Raw genomic sequence first — 22,799 nt, 5'->3', positions numbered from 1 at the left:
ATTTGACAGAGATCACAAGTACGCAGAGAGGCAGCCAGACAGAGGGGGAAGCAGGCTCCCTGCTGAGCAGAGAGCCCGATGTGAGGCTTGATCCCAGGATCCTGGAATCATGACCTGAGCTGAAGGCAGAGGCTTTAACCCACTGAGCCACCCAGGCGCCCCAAACACTATTTTTCTGCACAGGAGAACAAATGATCACTTTCCCTACTTTACTTCTCCTTCCATTGATACTACCTTAGGCTAAGCCCCCCTCATTTCTCAACCGGATTCTCAAAATCGCCCCTTAATTGGACTCCCTGCTTCCATCTCTGTCCCCATTCAATTTATTCTACACCCAGTGGGCAAAGAGATGTTACTTCTCTGCTCAAAACCTTCCAATGGCTTCTTATTTCCCTCTGAGTAAAAGTCAAGCTCTTAACTGAAGGATTGTGCATGTGGACGTGATCAGCCCTCCCTCTCCTTCTTACTCTCCTCTTTCCACACCCTCTTATTCCTCAAATATGCTAACCTTGTCTGGCCTTAGGGCCTTTGTATTTGCTATTCTCCGTGGCACACTTTGCCCATACACCCATGTGGCTTCTTCTCTTTCTTTGGGTTTATGCTCCAATGTCAATCTGAGAGGTCTTCCTTGACTATTTTTTAAAATATTTTATTTATTTATTTGACAGAGATCACAAGCAGGCAGAGAGGCAGGCAGAGAGAGAGAGAGAGAGAGAGAGGAGGAAGCAGGCTCCCCGCTGAGCAGAGACCCTGATGTGGGGCTCGATCCCAGTACCCTGGGATCATGACCTGAGCAGAAGGCAGGGGCTTTAACCCACTGAGCCACCCAGGCACCCTTCCTTGACTATTTTAAACTCTCTTTAAAAAAAGATTTTATTTATTTATTTATTTATTTGAGCAAGAGAGCGAGAGCAGGGGGAGGGCCAGAGGGAAAGAGAGAATAGCAAGCTGACTCCTCACTGAGCCTGGAGCCCAACACGGGACTTGATACCGCCACCCCGAGCTGAAATCAAGAGTTGGATGGCCAACGGACTGCGCCACTCAGGCACCCCTTCCTTGACTATTTTATATAAAGAAGGTGCCCCTCATGCCAACATGCTGTATTCCCCTTTCCCTGCCTTTTCTGCCCAGCACCTATCACCTCCTCCACTTTTACTCTTACGTATTTGCATATTATCCATCTTCCCCTCCATCTACCCCAGCCCACTAAGAATGTAAACTTCAGGAGACAAAGTTCACTGTCTAGTTCACTGCTATATCCCAGGAACCCAGAACAATGTCTGGTACTTAGCAGATATTCATTATTCACTGAGTGAATGAGAGAATTCCAGTCTTCACTTTTAGAAACCTCTTACCAGTTCCCTGTTCCCTTCTCTCTTCAGACACATGGTGACAGATAACACTGTGATGCGTTTCTCCCATTACGGGGAGCTAGTAGCTAGTCTTTATAGAGCCAGACACATTGACAAAAGCTTTATACGATTTTTCTCATTTTTTCCTCACAATAGGAGGTGGTAAGTACTATTTTTTTTAAAGATTTTATTTATTTGACACAGAGAGAGAGATCATAAGTAGGCAGAGAGGCAGGCAGAGAGAGAGGGGGAAGCAGGCTCCCCGCTGAGCAGGGAGCCCAATGTGGGGCTCGATCCCAGGACCATGAGATCATGACTTGAGGCAGAGGCAGAGGCTTAACCCTCTGAGCCCCAGGTGCCCTGGTGGTAAGTACTATTATTCTCATTTTACTGATGAGAAACTGATGCACAGAGAGGATAAGTAGCTTGCTGATACTTGGTGCAACTGTGACTGGCACTCAACCAGCCTGATTCTAAATCTGTGCTCTTAGCCACAGTTTGGTTGGCAGGGGTTTCTCTGAGGCTTTTGGGCAAACTGCAGCAGGATGGAGCTGGAGGAACCCAGACGGATGAAAACAAGAAGACCAGAGAGGGCATGGCAATGACACACTAGGGAGAGAGAATTTTGAAAAAATGTTTATCCCCTCATATTTTTATGTTGATATTTAAAAATTTTGATCATAGGGGCAGCTGGGTGGCTCAGTGGGTTAAGCCTCCAACTCTTGCTTTCAGCTCAGGTCATGACCTCAGGGTTGTGAGCATGGAGCCCCGCTGGGCACGGAGCCTGCTTGGGATTCTCTCTCTTCCTCTTTTCCCCAACCCTGGCATTCCCACTCATGCACACTCGCACATGTGTGTGCACTCTTTCCCTCTCTAAAAATTTTTTTAAAAATGTTTTCATCGTAAATTTATTTTATTTATTTATTTTTTTAAAAAAGATTTTATTTACTTATTTGACAGACAGAGATCACAAGTAGGCAGAGAGGCAAGCAGAGAGAGAGAGAGAGGGAAGCAGGCTTCCCGCTGAGCAGAGAGCCCGATGTGGGGCTCGATCCCAGGACTCTGGGATCGTGACCAGAGCTGAAGGCAGAGGCTTTAACCCACTGAGCCACCCAGGTGCCCCATCGTAAATTTAAATAGTTGCAATAAATGTAAACTCTGGCAAACTATAAATAATGACAATTTGAGATAAAACTTTTAAATCACTTTTTATAATGTAGGCAACAGACTCTACATAACAATGACCATCATCATCCACTTAAAACTACACAAATGAACTCTTTAACATTTGGTAATTATGTATCGTTCTTTCATCATCTCTAAATTATATTTATTTTCTACTCCCCCATGTTATCCAAAGGTAATAATTTTTATGTTTCAAAGACCTTTTATTGATCACTTATTCGTGATAAAAATATGTATTAAGGGAATTTAAAAAATTTTCCTGTCATTGTATAGCTGAGTATTAGAATTCTTCCGAATTGAGTAGTCATTACTATTATCTTTAATATACAGCTGATCAAAATGACACAATTATAAGTTTTGATAATACAATAATATAAAAGGTAAAGTTCTACTGGAAATGCTCTCTCAGTGAGATGGATGGGGCTTCCCCACCAATTAATGCATGTATCTAAATGACTATTTCTTACAGTTAGATTAACAGGGTTCAGTTTCAGTTTTCTCTTTCCATAGACACAGTGCCAAGAAATACTACTCACATAAGTAAATGGGAATGCTGGTAATTTTGTTATAGAAATGCCAATCAATTCTTTGGTTTCCTTCTGAGGGGTAAGCCAAAAGTCAAATAGTTCTTCTTCCTTCGCTGACAGGTCAATTAGGTCTATTACTAATTCTGTTGAAGGCAAAAAACCAAAAAACAAAACGGAAACAATCTGTCTAGAAAAAGAATGTTATCCTGTCATTAGAGTCCTTCACTTTCTCAAGTGATTTTTAATTATACTGATTACTTTCTCTTAGAGGCATTTAGGAAGAGTCGGGAAGTTGGACATGTTAATTTCAACCATCCTTAGCATTACAATATTACTGTAATTTAAATATATTTTAGTTGCAGCTGCAGATTTAGCTCAATTTATTGCAAATAATAATTATGCAAATTAGCAACGCCAGTCTTTTCGACAAACCAATTAACCAAATTAGACTTTTCTTTGGTGAGAAAATTTTTCCCTTTTCAAGTCAAATAAATGTGTTAACAGGTGTTCCCATCACCTCATTTCACTTTTCAATTCCAAGATAAACAGGGCCCTGGGCTTTAACACGAGTTTGTCCTTAGAGAAAGCAAGGCTCTTTCAGTTTAGGTGTTTTTAACCTATGTTTTCCTGGTTTGCTCCAGAACACACTCTCAGGCAAAATGCCACCCCCACCTTCACCTGGGGTTGGGGGGAAGCAAAGGCGACGCCTTTAAATGAACATCTGATCACTACCGCGCACTCTCCAACAGGCCTGCACTCGTAATACCCCAATGGGGTCCAAAATCCTGCCCTTTTAGTCCCTAGTCCCGCTGTTAGGTATCCCTTTGGCCCTCGGGTCTCCCGGGCGTGGGCACGGATCGTGCTTCCTAGCCGCGTCAGGGCCGGAGCGGCGGCCCAGTCTGTGTCAGCCCCCGCCGAGTCCGGACTACCAGCGGGCTCGCCTTGGCGGGCTAAGCCAGGGCGAGCCCCCGCCCGAAGGATGCGCCTGCCGCCCGGGAGAAAGCGAGAGCTCCACCGCCCTGCCGGCCCCAGAAGGAAGGCCGGAACCCCCTCGGCGGGAACCGGGCGTGCAGGGGAGGGCAGGGGAAGAAAGCTGGTGTAACACAGCTCAGCGCGATCGCAGCAGGCCGCCGAGCCCGGGACTGGCTGAGGCCGGAACTCGGCACAAGGACTCCGGCCGGCCTCGGGCCGGAAGTGGGGAAGGCGCGATTGTCTTTTTCCGGCAGAAAGTAGGAGGCCCCGGGGGCGTCGCCATGGGGAAGAGTGTTGGTGTAACACTGCGGGGTGCGCGGAGGGGGTGGCATGGAGGCGGGTGTCGGTGTAGGGGCGCTCGGAAGGGACGGATATCGCTGTGGCACTGCGGGGACGCTCTGAGGGGACTGGTGACGGTGTGGCACTGGTGCATGCTGAAGGAGCCGGCGGAACCGGGTGGCCATGGGGATGTGGGCGTCGCTGGACGCTATGTGGGACATGCCGGCTGAGAAGCGTATCTTCGGGGCCGTGCTGCTCTTCTCCTGGACAGTGTATCTTTGGGAAAGCTTCCTAGCACAGCGGCAGGTGAGCCTAGACAGGGCCCACCCGACCCCGACACCTGGGCAGCCCGGGCCAGCGTTGATCTCGACCCCAGGTCCTTGGGGGATTGCTGCGGCCCCAGCACTCGCTTCGACCCCGTGGGTCCCTGCGAGGCCTCCTGACTTGGCCCGAGGGCAGGCTTGGCCTTGAGGGTATCTTGTGCCTCTGGGAGGTTTTCCGCAACGTGATCCTGGGACCCAGGCCGCCTAGGGCCGGATGAAAGGGAAGGCAGGGCTGACGCCTGGTCAGACTTGGGCTGTCCCTGGCCTACAGCTTTCTTAGGGCCCTCGGGCCCGGACTTAATCTCCTTTAACTTTGGCAGCCACCCATGTGCCTTCAAAAGGAAGAGGCAAAATTTTTAGAATCACAACTTCCCCATGACATTCGTGTAACCATGCTCAACCACGGGGTTAGGAAACCATTTTCTGAAAATATAAAGACTTCACAGCCTTTCCGGAACTTTTTGTCTTTAAAAAAAAAAAAAAAAATGGATGCAGTATGTTGTTTTGCCCAAAGAGCAGTGTTTTCCTGTTTTACTTAAAACGTCTTTATCATTGTTTAAGCGATTAGAACTGGAAAGCAGGAAGTGAATGTTACTTAAAAATTTTCTGGAGATAATCATAATGAACTGCTCGCTGGATTAGAGATCTGAACTTCTAAATGAGATTTTAAGTTTGTCTGCTTTATTGCAGTCTCTCACTGCTGATGTCCTTTACCTACACTCTTCTATGTTGTCATTGAATTGTGTCAACTGTGATGGTTATTTTATGAGAGCCTTTCTCTTTTTAACTGCTGGAACTCTTTTTTCTTGAGCATTACAGCCATTTTCCTCTGCAAATTTCTTCTCGGATTACATTCTGCGTGAGTCTTTAAATTGAAATTTTTAGTTCTTCATCAAAAGCTGTATCTTGATCTCTTCTTTTAGTCCAGAATCTTTATTTACTTATTTTTAGATAATTTTTTAAAAAAGATTTTATTTATTTATTTATTTGTCAGAGAGAGTGAGCACAGGCAGACAGAGAGGCAGGCAGAGGCAGAGGGAGAAGCAGGCTCCCTGCGGGACTCTATTCCAGGACACTGGGATCATAACCCGAGCCGAAGGCAAGTTAACCAACTGAGCCACCCAGGCGTCCCTTTAGATAATATTTTGAGTCATTTTGTTTGTCTTTTTAAAATTGATCTCTGTGCCCAACATCAGGATGGAACTCAGGACCCCAGGATCGAGAGTCAAGTGCTCTACCAGCTGAGCCAGCCAGGTGTCCCTAGCTCAAGAGTATAGCACTAGATTCTCTGACACAGATACGATTGGCTAATTCATTAGTCCAGAATCTTGGGGGCCTAAGAAGATCCTTTGCATAAAATAAACACACAGTATATACTGTCGAAATTGGGGATGGGTTATTGAACTTCTGTCTTACTTTAATGATAAGCCCAATTACAGTAACTACTTTTCACTAATGTCTCCTTTACTCTGTTATGCTTTAATGTAATGCCTTTTATTGAGGGTTTGGTAAAGTGCCCAATAATATATAGAGAAGCCATGTGTCATGAAACCATTGCAGGAGATGCTATCCATTATATTGCTTAGTTTCTGTGCCCTGTATTATGTCCCATGGGCTGAAATTACTGTCTAGAATTTGTTGTAATTATAAAGTTTGTCTTTCTTGAAGACCTGGTCTGTTTCTATTTGTCATTCCTCAAATTTCCTTAATTTGGTTTCTAGGACCATGTTTAATAACTAGTTACAATATCTGTTAATACTTATGGCTGGCATATTTGCTTCCTTCTCCTTTCCATGAATTTGTTTTTTAAATTATATAGGAGGTATGTTTTGCTTGGAGTAAGTGGAACCCTTTGCCCTGTACCGTTCTGGTTCACATATGCATACTGAAGTGTAATGATAACACTGATTTTAATTTTACCTAGTCAGCTAGCCTCAACTTCTCGTTTCGCTTTTACTTTCCTGAATCAGTTGTTTTAGTGGTCAATGCACTTGATTAAATGAAATATTTTTGTATATATAAAGCAAATTCAGTAGGCTTCAGTGACAATAAATGCTATAAACCACTCAGTATTTGATCATAAATGACTGCTGTAATAAAAAATGAGTTGATTTGACTGTCTCAGAGTGTTTTCTTCAAAATATTTCAGAGACGGATATATAAAACAACAACTCATGTACCACCGGAGTTAGGACAGATCATGGATTCAGAAACCTTTGAGAAATCCCGACTGTATCAGCTGGATAAAAGTACTTTCAGCTTCTGGTCAGGACTCTATTCAGAGATTGAAGGCACTGTGAGTAATTTACTTCTTGGAGAAACAATCTATCATATTGTTTAATATTTTGTAATGTTTGTTTTCATCTTGTATTTTTGTGACACAAAAGAAGGTACTGTATCTATAAATCCCAGAATGCTTTCTTAACCTTCGTTATCAGTAGTAATGGGTGTAGAGCAGAAGAGGCTGAAACGTAATTGTAAGGGAGCTGAAAACTGTGGTGTGTGTTAACTGTCATAGGTCAGGCGTGAAAAACAACCTCATATTGTTAAGTTATCCTTTTTCTTTTTTTAAGATTTTATTTATTTATTTGACAGAGAGTACAAGCAGGGGGAGCAGCTAAGGGAGAGGCAGTCTCCCTGCCGAGCTGGGAGCCCGATGTGGGACTCAATCCTGGCGCTCCAGGATCATGACCTGAGCAGAAGGTAGTTTCTCAAAAAGCTGAGCTACCCAGGCATCCCTTGTTAAGTTATTCTTGTAGCAGTCCCTCCTTGTCTTCCTGCTGCCTTTTTTTTTTTTTTCTAAGATTCAGTTTATTTATTTGAGAGAGAGAGGCAGAGGGAGAGGGAGAAGCAGGCTCCCTGCTGAGCAAGGAGCCCAGTGCGGGGATCAGGACCCTGGGATCATAACCCAAGCCATAGGCAGGTGCTTAACTGGCTCAGGCTCACCCTTTTTTTTTTTTTTTTTACCTCTTTTTTAAAAGTAGCAGCCCTTCCTCCTGTTTCTGTCTCTCTTTTTTAAAAAATGTTTATTTGTTTAAGCTCTTCGCCGATGATGGGGCTCAAACTCACTACCCCAAGATCAAGTGTCACTTGATCACCAACTGAACCTGTCAGATGCCCCTCAGAATAGTTTCTTTCTTTTCTTTTCTTTTTTTTTTTTTTTAAGATTTTATTTATTTATTTGAGAGAGAGAGAGAGAGAGCGCACAAGCAGGGGGAGCAGCATACTTCCCACTGAGCAGGGAGCCTGACCCAGGGCTCCATCCCAGGACCCCAGGATTGGGACCTGAGCCAAAGGCAGACACTTAACTGACTGAGCCACCCAGGCATCCCCTTCCTGCCTCTATCTTTTTTTTTTTTTTTAACAAATTTTTTAAAAGATTTTTATTTATTTGAGAGAGAGAGAGTGTGCACGAATGGGGGTGAGGGGGCAGAGGGAGAGGGAGAAGCCAACTCCCCATTGAGAAGGGCGCCCCTTCCTGCCTCTATCTTAACTCTTAACTGTCCTCCCACATTGCAGCCAAAGGAATTCTGAAGCACAGTTTTCTGATCATCTTATTCTCTTATATAAAACCTATCACTGTTTCCTTCAGGGTGAAGCCCATATTTCTTTGTATGGGTTTTTGAGGTCCTTTTTGACCTGGCCATTGCTTATTTCAGCTTCATCTTTTTATTTTGTCCATCTCAAACCCAGCTTGGTTTCCTGTGACTTTAAGTCTTTTCACATGCTGGTATCTTCCAGCATCTTTAAGTCCACTCGCACTAGAAGCTGATTAATCCCCACTCTTCCCATTAGGTTCCAGCTGAGATGTATCTCTTCTAAGAAACAGTTTGAAACTTCCCCTGTCCCTCAGGACTGAATAAGATAGCATCCTATCTTCATTCCTATCAGAGTACTTACCACATTGTATTGAATTTTCCTGTTCAGTTGACAGGCTGGGAGTTCCTTAAAGAAAGGATGCTTTAAGGTTTTGTAATCTTTTGGTACCTAGTGCCTGGCATAAAATAAGCATATAATCCATATTTATTGAGTGAAACGAGGGACCATTCATTTTTACTTAGTAAAACAGACCCGGTCTTACCCCCATGCTAAAAGAAGAAAAGCTCTGTAGTATAGAGCAGTGTTCTCAGTTTTTTTTTTTTTCATGATCAACTCTGGCCCCTGGCCCTGTATATTTTTAGACTTTTTTTTTTTCTTTAAATAGGCTCCATGCCCAGCATCGGACTTGACAAACTCACAACCCTGAGATTGAGGGTTGGATGCTCTCTACCAGCTGAGTCAGCCAGGTACCCTAGGACATTTTTTTTTTAATCATCCCTCCATGAAATTTTGATACCACAGATATATCGTGTATCTGTTTCTGAACTATATGTATGTGTATTTGTGCTTTATGAATAAAATGAGTAAGATTTTTTTCCATTCCCAAAAGCCAGTTCTTGGTTTTCCACCTCTAAGAATAATTGAAAGTGCATGGTGCAGAGGTTAAGAGCAGACTCTGAATTCAGGTGGCTTGAGTTTGAATCTCAGTTCTATCGTACCAGCTATGGGACCTCAAGCAAGTCACCACTTCTTTGCCTCAGTTTTTTCATCTGTTAAATCTTTGTGGTAATGGGGCCCTGGGTGGTCTGCCTTCAGCTCAGGTCATGATTCCAAGGTCCCTGCGTCAGGTTCCTTGCTTGGCGGGAAGCCTGCCTCTCCCTCTACCTGCCACTCCCCCCTGCTTGTGCTCTCTCTCTCTCTCTGACAAATAAATAAATAAAATCTTAAAAAAAATTTGTGTGGTAATAATTCCTCATTCATAGTGTTGTTGAGAGGATTAAATGAGTTAATATATGTAAGATGATTAGAACAGTGCCTGATCATTGTAAGTGGTCTGTAAATGTTGGGTATTATTATTTTTATCATCAGGATCATGATTATCATCACTTTTCCTCCAGAACTCTCTTAGATCTCCCAGTAGCACTAAGAGAAGGACTCCTATTGAAAATAGATGAGATTGGCTATCATGACTGTTTCATCAGTTAAAGAGAAGAAACCAGCTGTTCATGGCTTTGTTAAGTGATGAAAATATTATCTAGCTAGTTACAAAATTTTCTGACAGTTATGAACTAGTATGGTTAGGGCCAAATATTAGAAGACTTTCCCATTTCCTCAGGGTGATGAAAAATAGCAAAGAGTTAAGTAGAGTTGAATCTTGGTATTTTAGGAAAATTAGTAAATGATCTAAAAAAATTGCTTTGGTTTTTGGCATACATAGCAATTGCTAGTAACTAATCTTTTCAGTGTTGATTTTTTCCCCCAATATTGATTTTTTAGTTATATTTTTACTAGTGCAAGCCTGGTTTAGTTACTGAGACATTGAAGATTGGTATTGAAACCTGATGTTTTCCAGCCAAGCCAGGAAAGGTAGCTTTATTGTGGATTATATTTGGCTTCAGTTAATTTATCTGAAGCATTTCTTCTGTTAGGGTCCAAGTAGATAATCAGCCTTTAGAGAGACATGGAAGTAGAGGTGGTGAATTTAGACATCATCCTCTTTCCTCACTAATGTTTGATTCTGTGAAATTCTTTGTATTACCCCTCACAGGTTCATTATAAGAAAAAAAGACAAAATATTTTGTCAGTCTCCTTAGTTGTCACTAGTAAACAGTTCCAGGAAAGATGGGCAATAGCTTGGTTGGTGAGCATGGGGATGGCTTAGTTTGTTCTAAAAGGACAGAAGCAGGGATAACACATACAGAATGAGAGCTTCATAGTGTTCTGTGGCTCAAACCAGAAGCAGTACTGGTTTAGTACTGGGCTAAAGCTGGGGACAGTAATTGTCACCATCATCACCATCGTATGGGTAGTAGTGATTTTCACTTCATATATTTTTTTTATATTTATCGTTTTGTTTGCTATTACAAGAGTGCTTGGAGGTAGAAAGTGTAGGCATTGTTAGTTCCTTTTTATGGATGAGAAAGCAGAGACTCGGAAATTAAATGGCTGGTCCATTTACTGGCCAAGTGACATTATTAAGTGGGAGAACTGGTTTTCAAACTTTGCTCTTCTGAGTCTTTAAAATTACATTGAAGAAACCATTCTTCTTTTAAAATTTATTTATTTTAGAGAGAGAGAGCTGTGGGAGGGGCAGAGAGAGAGGGAGAGAATCCTCAAGCTGACCCCCTGCTGAGCCCACAACTCTGAGATCATGAGCTGAGCTGAAACCAAGAGTTGGATGCTTAACTGACTGAGCCACTCAGGTGCCCTGGAGAAACTATTAAAACTGCAGGGACCACATCCTAAATGTGCTACATTTATTCTTGGGGAATTTATAGCTATATTTGTCATTTGACAGGAAGCATTTTGTGTTACTTTGAAATCCTGTTCTGTTTGAAAGGAGATTCATTAATTCCTGTTTTGTATTGATTAAAATTAATAGGTTTTTATCTTTTGGTCACCAAGAACAAGTGCAAAGATTAATTTAGACTTTTTTTTTGCCTCCTTTTTTCTACCTGAGAGAATATAAGCAGGGCCTTCTGTGACCAATTACAGGTGCCGCTGTTCACACAAATGTGACAGAGCGCCCACAGAGAGGATGGCCAGCCTTTCTGAGATGGACTTTTCCTGATACCTCACAGATGTCAGTGAAGACCCGCCAGGAAGTGGAATGGCTGGGCAGTCAAGGAGGGCAGTGTAGAAAAGTTGAAATTGTTGCTTCTCCAATTTCTGCACATTTTTGAGTGAGCACCTTAGACTTTTTGAAATTCATTTTTACCCCTCTTTAACATGAGAAGGTGAGGGGCACCTGGGTGGCTCAGTCTGTTAAGCGTCTGCTTTTGGCTCTATTCATGATCCCAGGATCCTGGGATTGAACCCCACATTGGGCTCCTTGTTCAGTGGGGAGCCTGCTTTTCCCTCTCCCTCTGCTGTTCCCCTTGTGCTCTTTCTCTGTCAAGTAAAATCTTAAAAAAAAAAAAAGATGAAAAGTTGATTCATCTTAAATCATGTCTCACATGATTTCTGGCGAGAACTAGATGAGTGAGACAATGTAAATGAAGCAGTTAGTACAGTGCTCAGTACATAGCAGTGACTTTAACCTCCCTGAGTTTCAGTTGTCTCTTCTAGAAAGTAGAGATGACTGTATGCCGTGCCTGCTTTTTAAGACTAGTGAAATCATGTATTTAAAAGGTACTGGACTTGTTTTTGTTGGGTTCATTAGTTCTGTTCTGAGACAGTCCCAGCAGCATGCTCAGTGAGATTATCAATAGAAAGAAAATTTACTGTTCACTGGGCTTTATATTTCATTCCCCAAAGCATATTGAACAAGGCTTGCAACAGCAGCTTCCAATAGCATTCATAGATGCATGCACAGTTCATATTAAAGCTACCCTTGATGCATACTTAAAAGCTGGACATTTAATAATAGGTGTTTCAGCCTTTCACCAGGAGATTTATAAATCCTTAATTCTGCATTATTTATTAGTTTGGAGAATAGGATGAAAGAAGTGCCATCTCAAGTCAATTAGTTCAACAAGTGGAGCTTATACCATACAGTGGTGCCAAAGCATGTCTTTTGGGAAAACAGGGTTTACATCCAAGATTGAGTTGGGTGAAGAAAAGTGGAAACAGCTGGACATAGGGTTAAGGAAGCCTTTAAGACAGCAATTTATTAAACCAATGATTTTCAGACTTCGGTGTACATCATTTTACCTAGAGACTGCTGGGCTCCACTTCATTTTTTGATTCGGTGGTTCTGGGGTGGAGCCCGAGTATTTGCATTTCTGACGCATTCCCAGGTGATGCTGCTGCTGCTTCTCAGAGACCATATTTAAGACCCATGGTATTAAACCAAGCCAGCAAACAGGAAAACATCTAAAAGATGTTTGAGATTATGGGGAACAGGAACCATCAGGTACTGCTGATGAGAGTGTTCTTTCTGTAGAGAAAGAACAGGCTGATAATATACCGAATAAAGGGGGCGCCTGGGTGGTTTAGTTGTTAAGTGTCTGCCTTCGGCTCAGGTCATGTGGGATCGAGCCCCGCATCAGGCTCCCTGCCCTGTGGGAACCCTGCTTCTCTCTCTCCCGCTCCTCCTGCTTGTGTTCCCTCTCTCTCTCTGTCTCTCTCTGCCAAACAAACAAACAAACAAAAAATGTATATATACTGAATAAAGTTACAGACCACCATGCCTGGTTCTAAAAATTTGTAGAGTATAAAAAGCAAGTTGTAGAATGATAAATACAATATGATGTCATTTATATATAGTCTTAAAAAGCATATGTAAACCACCATAGTATTTATGGATACATACATAAAAATGGAAAGTACATTGGACGCCTACCCATGAGCTATATAATAAGTGCCAGAACTCCTCAAAAACCACACGGAGCCATGTGTGAACCAGTGAGAAAACTGTGCTTCTAACCAAGGAGTGTGATTGATCGTTGTGTTCCTGAGGCTCCACAGAAAGGAAAAATAAATTGATTCCTTTTGAGTTCCATATATTTAATATCTGTTGGGGGAAGTTGTATTTTATAAGCATGTATTCTTTTCAAATTTTAAGACCAGCTCACTCATTCAAATGACGTGATTTTTTTTTTTTTTAAGATTTTATTCATTTACTTGACAGAGAGAGATCACAAGTAGGCAGAGAGGCAGGCAGAGAGAGAGAGAGAGGAGGAAGCAGGCTCCCCACTGAGCAGAGAGCCCGATGCAGGGCTCAATCCCAGGACCCTGGGATCATGACCTGAGCCAAAGGCAGAGGCTTTAACCCACTGAGCCACCCAGGCACCCCGAATGACATGGTGATTTGGTGAATGTCTTTATTCACTTTATCTGCCCAAGACAAAGGGTGGTGCCAAAAAGGGGGTCTCCTCCTATGAATTCCTGATTCCTACCTCAGGATTCACTTTTCATTACCTGGGGAAAGCACAGATACCCCATTCTTTCTCTCAGTTTGGTAAGTGGACCTGACTGTCCACTTACACTGATACGAATACTTTGTCCTGATTGACGGGGACTATTTCCTTTCAAGGAAAAGCCACTTAGGTAGCCACATACGCTGGTTCACATCCCATTTATGTTACTCATCAGGTGTGGCATTCTGGAAAAATCGCTTACCTTTTCTCTAAGCCTCTTTCCTCATTCAGAAGGCCTTTGTTGTGGTCTTTGGCAAGTTTTTTTTTTTTTTTTCCCTTGCAGCTTTATAGAGATATAATTCACATGCTATAATTTACCCATATAAAATGTACAGGCAAGGGGCACCTGGGTGGCACAGTTGGTTGGGTGTCTGACTGTTGGTTTTGGCTCAGGTCATGATCTCAGGGTCATGAGGTCCGGCTCCATGCTCAGTGGGGAATCTGCTGGAGATTCTTTCTCTTCCTCTGCACCCCACCCCCGACACACTCATGCTCTCTCTCTCTCAAATAAATAAATAACTCTTTTTTTTTTTCAAAGATTTTATTTATTTGACACAGAAAGAGAGAGAGAGACTGTGAGAGAAGGAATACAAGTGGGGCGGAGGGAGAGGGAGAAGAAGGCTCCCCGCTGAGCAGGGAGCTGGACTTGGGGCTTGATCCCAGAACCCTGAGATCATGACCTGAGCTGAAGGCAGACTCTTAATGACTCAGCCACCTAGGTGCCCCTATAAATAAGTCTTTTTTTTTTTTTTTATAAATAAGTCTTTAAAAAAATAAAATAAAATGTACAGGCAAAAATCATTACAGGTCTAAACGTAGTATCTCTGTTGGTTTGTATTCATCTAAATGCATAGTTTATCCTAAATAAGATAGATCTCTTTTTTTCTGTAGAGATAATTATTTTGTCCTTATTTTCTTTATAAAATGCTCTCGTCTCATAGTTTCTATTCTGTTCAAATGTAACCAAAGTATGTCTTGTTTTATAGCTTATTCTTCTTTTTGGAGGAATTCCTTATCTCTGGAGACTTTCTGGACGGTTCTGTGGCTATGCTGGCTTTGGACCAGAATATGAGGTATGTGATTCATTAGCATATATTTTTTTAGAGTCTTTTTGCTTGGCCAGCTTTATGTGAAAGTTAATTTTTTGGCTCTGACTTTAGGCTTGCTTCTCTGTTTGTACAGTCCGTGTCTACACATACTCTGTTAGGATAATGCTGCTTATTGTAGCAAACTCCGGAATTCCAGTGGCTTATCACAATAGTTTATTTCTCAATTACATAATAGCCTAGTGTGAGTATTTTTTGGTCAGCAGGTGACATTCTTCTACGTGGGAAGCCAGGGACCTGGTCTCTTTTCATCTTATAGCCCTGCAGTCCCTTGAGTGCCCCACAGTTCTCTGCATCCAGCAGGCAGATGGAATGAGGGGGTGGGGAAAGAACATCCTCTTCTTAACTCCCTTATCTCTGAAGTATCCTTTGCATTCACATGTTGTTGGCGAACAGCAGATGGAAGGGAACTGGGAAATGGTGGTCCCTGGTTAGGTAGCCATTTCTCAGGGACAACTCCTTGCAGTGAAAGGAGAAGCCTGAATTTTGTTGAACCCACTAAGCAGATACTCTGTACCATAATCACTTAGAGATAACTTCATACAAGGACAGAGAGTGTAACTTCAGAATCTCCATGGAGCCGGTCAAGGTGACTACCCAGTCTTACGCAAGCTGCATTTACTGGGCAAAGCATTAAGTGTGAGACTCCCGACCCATGGTGGATGATAGGACACTGTCTCCCGACTTTTTCTTGGAAATTGCCAAGTCTCTTCCCTCTTTCCTGATTATTTACTTTAAAGAGCGGCTCTTTTCTACATGTATAAAGTATCTTGGGTTTAATTCAACTCATCCTGTGTCCCGTTTCCATATACCTTTTTCTAAAGCAGCCAAATCCTTTGAAGTCCTCTTCTTCCTGGGATATCTCTGTATCTTCATTGACTCTTGTCCTGGTCTATTCTATGTGGCATTGTGGTTTACTTACATATTCTCTGCCCTGTTTCAGAAATCTGTAAAGATTTTATTTTTTTAAAGTAATCTCTACCCCCAGTGTGGGACTTATACTCACAACCCCGAGATCAGGAGTCAGACGCTCTACTGATAGAGCCAGCCAGGAGCCCGATTGTTTCAGAAATTATTTAAGGTGGTTTCATGTAAACATCATGACTGACTCCTTATGCATTTCTCTTCCTAAATTTCTCTTTCTCAGAGAGGCCCTCCCTGACCACTCCATCTAGAGTAACAATTCTGCTGTCACTCTTCAGTGACACACATCACGTTATTTTCTGTATAAAAGTACTCAACACTCTCTGGAGTTACCTTATTTTTTTATTTATACGTACATGCCTTGTTTATTTATTTTTTATTAAGAATTTTAAGCTCTAAGGGGACAGAGACTCTATATATTTTCTTTACTGCTGTGTCACCAGTGCCTTCAAAAAGTTTGATACCAGACATTTAACTTTTTTGAATTCATGAAGAATGAATGCACAGACACATGTATAAAGGGTTCAGTGTAGCATTGGAATGACTGCTGTCATGGAAGTAGCCTAGGTGTCCACTTACACAATGGAATACTCTAGAGCTGTTAATAAGGAAGAAATAACTATATATTGATATGGAAAATTTTTATGAAATGTTACGTGAGAAAACAAGTATTCACAAAGTCATAATGATTGCATTTTTGGAGGATGGGATTCTGATTCAGTAGTTTTGAGGAAGGTCCTAGAATCTCTTTTTAAAATTTTTTCCCCATTTCCTGTTTGGGAACAGTGCTGAAATAAACCACAGGGTGAAATAAACCACCCTGCATCTTCCTTTTTCATCCCCTCTCCCTTCTTCCTCTGGTTAGAAACTTACATTGGCTGCACTTTGTTACCAAATCAAATGTGTTTTGGTAGTGTGTAGTATACTCACATTTACCTTAAAAGAATTCCATTTTACACCATCTGATGAGAGGGAGAGAGCAAGGATTCTATTTGCCTCATCCCTCTTTCTCCCTCCCCCAGCTCCCTTCATACTAAGTAGCCCATTTCCTCTACTACCCTGGGAAAAGTTTGGAAAGAGAAATGAGGCAGTTCTTGGCTTTTGATTTCCTGAGGATCTATTGTGATGGCACTTGAAGTAGTTCTTGATGGTAATTTTCTCTATTGGTCTTTGGCTTCTTGTGAAAACTTAAGGACACCCCACCCTACCTGCCCAGTCCAGCTTTTTTTTGATGCTCTGGGATAAATTTTTCTGCCTTATCCCAGCCTTGTCCCAAAGCCTGTCATCGTATCCTCTTCCTCTTATAGGGTGCTTATTTCGCAAATTGGAACACATTTCTCCTCCTTTCCTTGTCTCTCCTGTCCCATTAATTTACCTCTTTCTTCACAGTGGCATCCCGAGTCTTCTTAGCCTAGTAAGCCTTGTTTGAATTCACCAGTGTATGTGGTTGTCTCTCATTTTTTAGTTCTTTGTCTGTGTAGCTTTAGGTAACTTTCACATAGTGCCTGTATAATAAAAGAGACATTGTTTTATTGCTTCCTTCTCTCGCAAGTCAACTTGGAGAGTAAAGATGATGTTGTCAGACCTTGTATTACCCATAGAATCAAGCACATGGCTTGAGATGTATTTTTCATTTGTTCACTAATCATTCATTTGAAGAATGAATTAGTATTACACTATAAAAACTGCCATTTATTTCTTCCTGTGTTTAGATCACTCAGTCCTTGGTGTTTCTCCTGTTGGCTACACTTTTCAGTGCATTGACTGGTTTGCCATGGAGTCTTTATAATACCTTTGTGATAGAAGAAAAACATGGTTTCAATCAGCAGGTAAACTAGAGAACGCATATGTTCTCTTTTAAACATTAAGACTTTTTGTGCATTTTTCCCTCTCCTGGTAATAATTGAAATGTAATTTGCGATTTTATTTTTTTAAAGATTTATTTATTTATTTGAGAGAGCCAGGGGAGGGGCAGAGGAAGCGGGAGGGAGAGAGAATCCCAAGCAGACCCATCACTGAGTGCAGATTCCGACTCGGGATTCCATCCCATGACCTGAGATTATAACCTGAGCTGAAATCAAGAGCCACCCAGGTACCCCCATAATTTGCCATTTTGGAGCAAGAATTAACTGAGGGAAAAGGAACTGCAAATATGGTAAAGATGATAGCTTGAAGTCTTGCCATAAGCTCTTCTAGTACTAAAGTCTAGTGTTTTTCTGCTAACATTGAAAAGGTGTATTTTAAACTATAAAATGCCAGACACTTGCTTTTTTTTTTTTTAAACATCTTAATTTTACTGTTTTTTTAAGTGTTCCAAGATTCATTGTTTATGCACCACACCCAGTGCTCTGTGCAATACGTGCCCTCTTTAATACCCAACACCAGGCTCACCCATCCCCCTCTCCTTCTCCCCTCCAAAACCCAACTCTGACAGACATTTACTTATGGTCTTAGGCTACCCCTAGTGTCATATAATATAGAGTCACTACCTTTTAACTTTTAAAATTGCTTTCATAATGTATCCTTTGCATACACTTTTTATTTTTCAGTTTTTCTTTTCTCAGTTTCTTGTGATCTTTTCTTTTTTCAGACTTTGGGATTCTTCATGAAAGATGCAGTCAAGAAATTTATTGTGACTCAGTGCATTTTATTGCCCGTGTCTTCACTTCTACTTTACATTATTAAAATTGGGGGCGACTATTTTTTTATATATGCCTGGCTGTTCACATTAGTTGTTTCTCTGGTGAGTAAAATCTTTGTTTTGTTTTCTTTTACAAAATTTCCTTGGTGAGATAACTCTGATTTAATCTTCATTAGCATGTGAACAGTTCTTAGGAAGCAAATGAAATATAAATAAGTGGTCATATAAATTTCCGTCTTGGTTTCTACTTTTGGGTATAGAACTAGGAGACTGACTCTGACCATAGATTTTCTTCTTCTTAGGCTGACTCAGATCCTAGAAGCTGGTTGTTAGTTTTTTTTGTTTTTTTTTTTTAAGTTTTTATTTATTTATTTGACAGACAGAGATTACAAGTAGGCAAGAGAGGCAGGCAGGGAGAGAGAGGAGGAAGCAGGCTCTCCGCGGAGCAGAGAGCCCGATGCGGGGCTCGATCCCAGGACCCTGGGATCATGACCTGAGCCGAAAGCAGAGGCTTTAACCCACTGAGCCACCCAGGCACCCCGTGGTTGTTAGTTATTGTTAATGGTCCAGTTGTCAGGCAGTTTTGGGCTGTGCATTTGTGAGTTGTCACTAGAATGGATGACTAAGTTTGATCATGTAATGACTCTACTGAGCTCCCATGCCTAAACAGTGTGGATGTTCTGAAGAGAGACTAGATTTAAGAGGGATGAGAAAAAGAAACTATAAACTTACCTGATTTTTTTCTGCCCTCTTGCCCCTGCCTTTCCTCTCCTCCTTTCTCCCTTCTTTCCCCCTTCTTCTCTGTGCCCTTCTCCCTTCCTCCTCCCTTCCCTTCTCTCTCCTTCCCTCTCTCCCTTGTCCCCTCCCTCCCCATCTTCCCTTCCTAACATCTTTGCTTCTTCTCTCTACCATATTGTAAACCACTTCACAACACACACTACGACACAGTGAAAACAGTCTGTTACAGCCTCCAGAAAATAGCGTCTGTTAGCTCTTCAGCTCCTGTTGATGGGGTTTACTTTAGTCTGAATTGCCGTGATACTCACTGCTTCACTTTCCACTGGTGGGATCGAGCTCTGAAAACAGGTGCTAGTTGGATTTATACACATCTGTGTATGGCAAATGAAGTAAGAGGAAAGAGAACAGAGGGAATGCTCCAGAAATGCTTAAGGAAGTGCCGCTTCAAATACAATGGATAGTTGTGCACTGCAGGTAATTAATTTTAGCAGACCAACGAAATAACAGCACACAGTCAAGCTCTAGTAATTATTTTCTAGCAAAGACTGCAGGTCTCTCATGATTACTCTCAAAGGCAGAATTCTAAGTTATGATGGGCTTATGAAGTGTCAGAAATTCCCAAGATAGTTTTGAATGGACCATTTGACTTTTGAGTTATTACCACGTAGAGACTACTCATTTTGATTTGATTTAACAAACAGATTTTGAGCACTTGCTATCTGGTATTATTTGGGGCTGGGAATACCAGAGCAAATAAGAAAAGATCCATGTTCTCAAGGCTGGATCACATAGTTGTTTTAATATAATCTATATAAATAGCAGTTTTTCTTTAAGAACATATTCATAGGTTGTTCTGACATTTATTTTTCAGGTGCTTGTCACAATTTATGCTGATTATATTGCCCCTTTATTTGACAAATTCACACCTCTGCCTGAGGGAAAGCTTAAACAAGAAATTGAAGTAATGGCAAAGAGTATTGACTTCCCTTTGACTAAGGTGTATGTTGTTGAAGGTAAGGCTACCTGGGGGTAAGGAAGTTTTATTCAAGTGATTTGATTTGTTAGGGTTTTATATTTGGGCTTTAAAAAGCCAGATTTCTAGGAATTGTTGACATACTCCAGGGATAGAAATTGGTAGCCTAATACCAATCCTGCTCTTACCTACAGCTGTGTTTGGTTGGCTTTACAGTGTTGCTTGGCCAAGGCCTTCTTCACTCCTTCTTGTATCTTGTATATTAGACTGATTTATGAACTTACGTTACCTGCCTGGCTCCCTCAGGTAATTGAGCTGGACTTTTGCATAGTCAAGTTCCATTTAGCACTAGTTCGGGGGCTCATAAAGAAAACCAATGTTATTGGCTTTGTCTCATCCAACAAAACTTCCAGTGTTCTGGAGGCGTCTGATTTCACTTGCACATTACCGAAAATGTAGTACCATCGGACTTCAGATCAGTTATTCTCTGCTTTTATGATAATTGCTTTTGAGAGTTAAGCTATATGTTAGCTTACATAAGACTACTAAAGTCTCAAGCCCAAAAAGATGTAGAGTAAAACTGTTGTATGATACCATCACTTTCAGAATCCATAAATTAAAGTCCACGTAAATGCGTGAGACTGGTTCTGCCTCTGCCACTTAGCGCCTGTGGGATCTTTAATGAATCCCTTCACCCTCCAGGTTTCAGTTTTGCTTCCCCTAAACCATGGTTTGGCGAACATTTTCTGTAAAGGGCTAGTCAGTAAATATTTTAGACTTTGTGGGCCACATGGTCTCTCTCTGTCACAACTGTTCAAGCCTTACTTCAGAGTACAGAAGCAGTCACAGATAATACATAAACAAATGAGCGTGGCTGTGTTCTAATAAAACTTCATTTATAAAAATAAGTGGCAGAGTAGATTTGGCCTGCAAACAATAGTTTGCCCATCCCTTCTCTAAACTAAAAAAAAAAAAAAAAAAAAAAAAATCACCAGAGAAACAGCTGTATTGGATGAAGGAGTAGAGACTGAGAAGTAATTATGGGATTGGGGAGAATAGAGATGGCAACAATGGGAAAGAATGAATTAACAGCAGCTAGAAGAGTATAGAAGTCTCAGACATCTAGTGGTTCTGAGGTAATAGCCCAGCTAATGGCACAGTTGGAACATCTCTATGGCAGAAATGGTAGAATGACAATTCCTACTACTTCTTAGGCCCTGAGGTCACTGCTCTTAGTTAATAGTAAACTAGAAGTATATCAATCAGTACAGTAGGACTATCTTTTAGGGACTTTTACTGATGGGGCAACCTGAGTTGCTTATCACTTAAGGGATATTCAGATAATATGAAATGACAGCTAATGATATCACAATAGAGGTAATTGATAAGATGTGTAATATATACTGTCAGTGCCATGTGGTTTTAGATGAAATAGGGAAGACTTTATGGAGAATTATAACATGAGCTGGTACTTTATGGAATATCAGGATTTAGCCTTTTATTCCTCGCTCCCCGACCATCTTTCGGGGCCAGCCCACACTTAAGGCAGGAAGACAAAAAAGCCACTGGAGTTGATCTTTGTGCTCCAAATCAATATGAAGAGTGGAAAGTGTGTGCTGGGGTTCAAGCAGACTCTGATAATGATCAGACATGGCAAAGTGAAACCGCCAGCCTTGAGGAAACCTCGCATAGAATATTATGCCATGTTGGCCAAAACTGGTGTCCATCACTACAGTGGCAGTAGTACTGAATTGGGCATAGAAAATGGGAAGTACCGTGGAGTATGCACCCTGCCTCTCATTGCTCGAAGTGATTCTCATATCATTAGAAGCATGGCAGGACAGACCGGTGAAAAGTGAGTCATACTAGGCTTTTTCTTTCGTAAAACTGACCAGAGCTTGTTTGTTTGTTTGTTTGTTTGTTTGTTTGTTTTAAAAGATTGAGTAGGTGGAAGGTAGCATTTCGGAGGTGAGGCTGTGGGGCCAATAGGCTTTTATCCCGGTTTTATCACAAATTACCTGTTGTGACTTTGGCAGCTTACCTTTGCTAAACTTAAGTTTACTGGTCTGTAATGTAATTTTTAAAATAATGGTAATAATGCTTAGAAATATTGAGTGATTAAGTGTTGTTACTAATAATAACAACATACATTATGGATCTGCAAGTTGATAGGGATATTGTAGTGAAAAAACCAACGTTCTGTTCTAAGAAATTATCGAATAACAAGTGTTGTGTAGAGAACGAAACTAGTGTGATGTGACCAAGGATGACTGAGTAGATAGATACTTTAGATTGGGTCATCAGGCAAGAGCTCTCTAAACAAATGAATTTGAGCTGATGCCTAAAGGAAGAAGCCATCCATGCTGAGATCAGTGGGAAGACCTTCTAGAGCTTTATGTCGGCAGGAAACAAAAGAAAGCCCAGTGTGGCTACAGCACAGAAGGGGGGTGTTAGGACGCGAAGTGTGAGACACAGGCAGGAGTCAGACCACATAGGCCTTGGTGAATCAGGAGAAAAGCTTGGGTCTTATTGTAAGTTCAGGGGAGAAAAGCCATGGAAGGTTTTAGTGACATGGTCTGGTTTGTAGTTTTAAAATACTGTGAGTTGCTCTCTGGAGAAGAGATTGTAGTGGGAGGGCAAGAGTGGCAGCCGGCGAGCAGTGCGGAGGCTGTGGCCGTGGCCGTGGTCAGGGCAGAGATCAGGTGGCTTAGATTAGGACATTACAGTAGTAATTTATGCAGAGAAGTAGATGCACTGGGGATCTGGTTCAGAGGGAGAGTTGAAGAAATTTACTCACAAATTACCTGTGAAGGAATTGGGGAAACAGAGGCATTAAGGGTAATGACCTAGATTTTTGACCTGAGCAGCTGGATAAATGG

The 22,799-nt window shown here is 41.7% G+C and overlaps 2 protein-coding genes across 2 annotated transcripts in view; both read left to right on the top strand.

The window, feature by feature from the left end:
- Positions 1 to 4,282: 4,282 nt before the first annotated feature.
- Positions 4,283 to 22,799, top strand: part of ZMPSTE24 (zinc metallopeptidase STE24) — a 42,927-nt gene continuing 24,410 nt past the window's right edge. Inside the window, exons 1-6 of the mRNA XM_080801069.1 lie at positions 4,283 to 4,621; positions 6,788 to 6,934; positions 14,525 to 14,611; positions 17,281 to 17,397; positions 18,159 to 18,311; positions 19,819 to 19,960. Of these exons, the coding sequence (XP_080657195.1) occupies positions 4,499 to 4,621; positions 6,788 to 6,934; positions 14,525 to 14,611; positions 17,281 to 17,397; positions 18,159 to 18,311; positions 19,819 to 19,960 (769 nt within the window). The 5' untranslated portion in view covers positions 4,283 to 4,498. The remainder of the gene's footprint in view (positions 4,622 to 6,787; positions 6,935 to 14,524; positions 14,612 to 17,280; positions 17,398 to 18,158; positions 18,312 to 19,818; positions 19,961 to 22,799) is intronic.
- On the top strand, positions 21,381 to 21,779 carry LOC308340736 (large ribosomal subunit protein eL30-like; the record flags this gene model as incomplete). The annotated part of the gene is made up of 2 exons (XM_080800064.1): positions 21,381 to 21,388; positions 21,470 to 21,779. The coding sequence occupies 2 exons, from the start codon at positions 21,381 to 21,383 to the stop codon at positions 21,777 to 21,779; spliced, it is 318 nt and encodes a 105-aa protein (XP_080656190.1).

The sequence above is a fragment of the Martes martes genome (genome assembly GCF_963455335.1).
Source record: "Martes martes genome assembly, chromosome: 4".
NCBI classification, from domain to species: domain Eukaryota; kingdom Metazoa; phylum Chordata; class Mammalia; order Carnivora; family Mustelidae; genus Martes; species Martes martes.
Note: the sequence above shows the minus strand (reverse complement) of the source record. Positions and strands in the feature narration are given on the sequence as shown.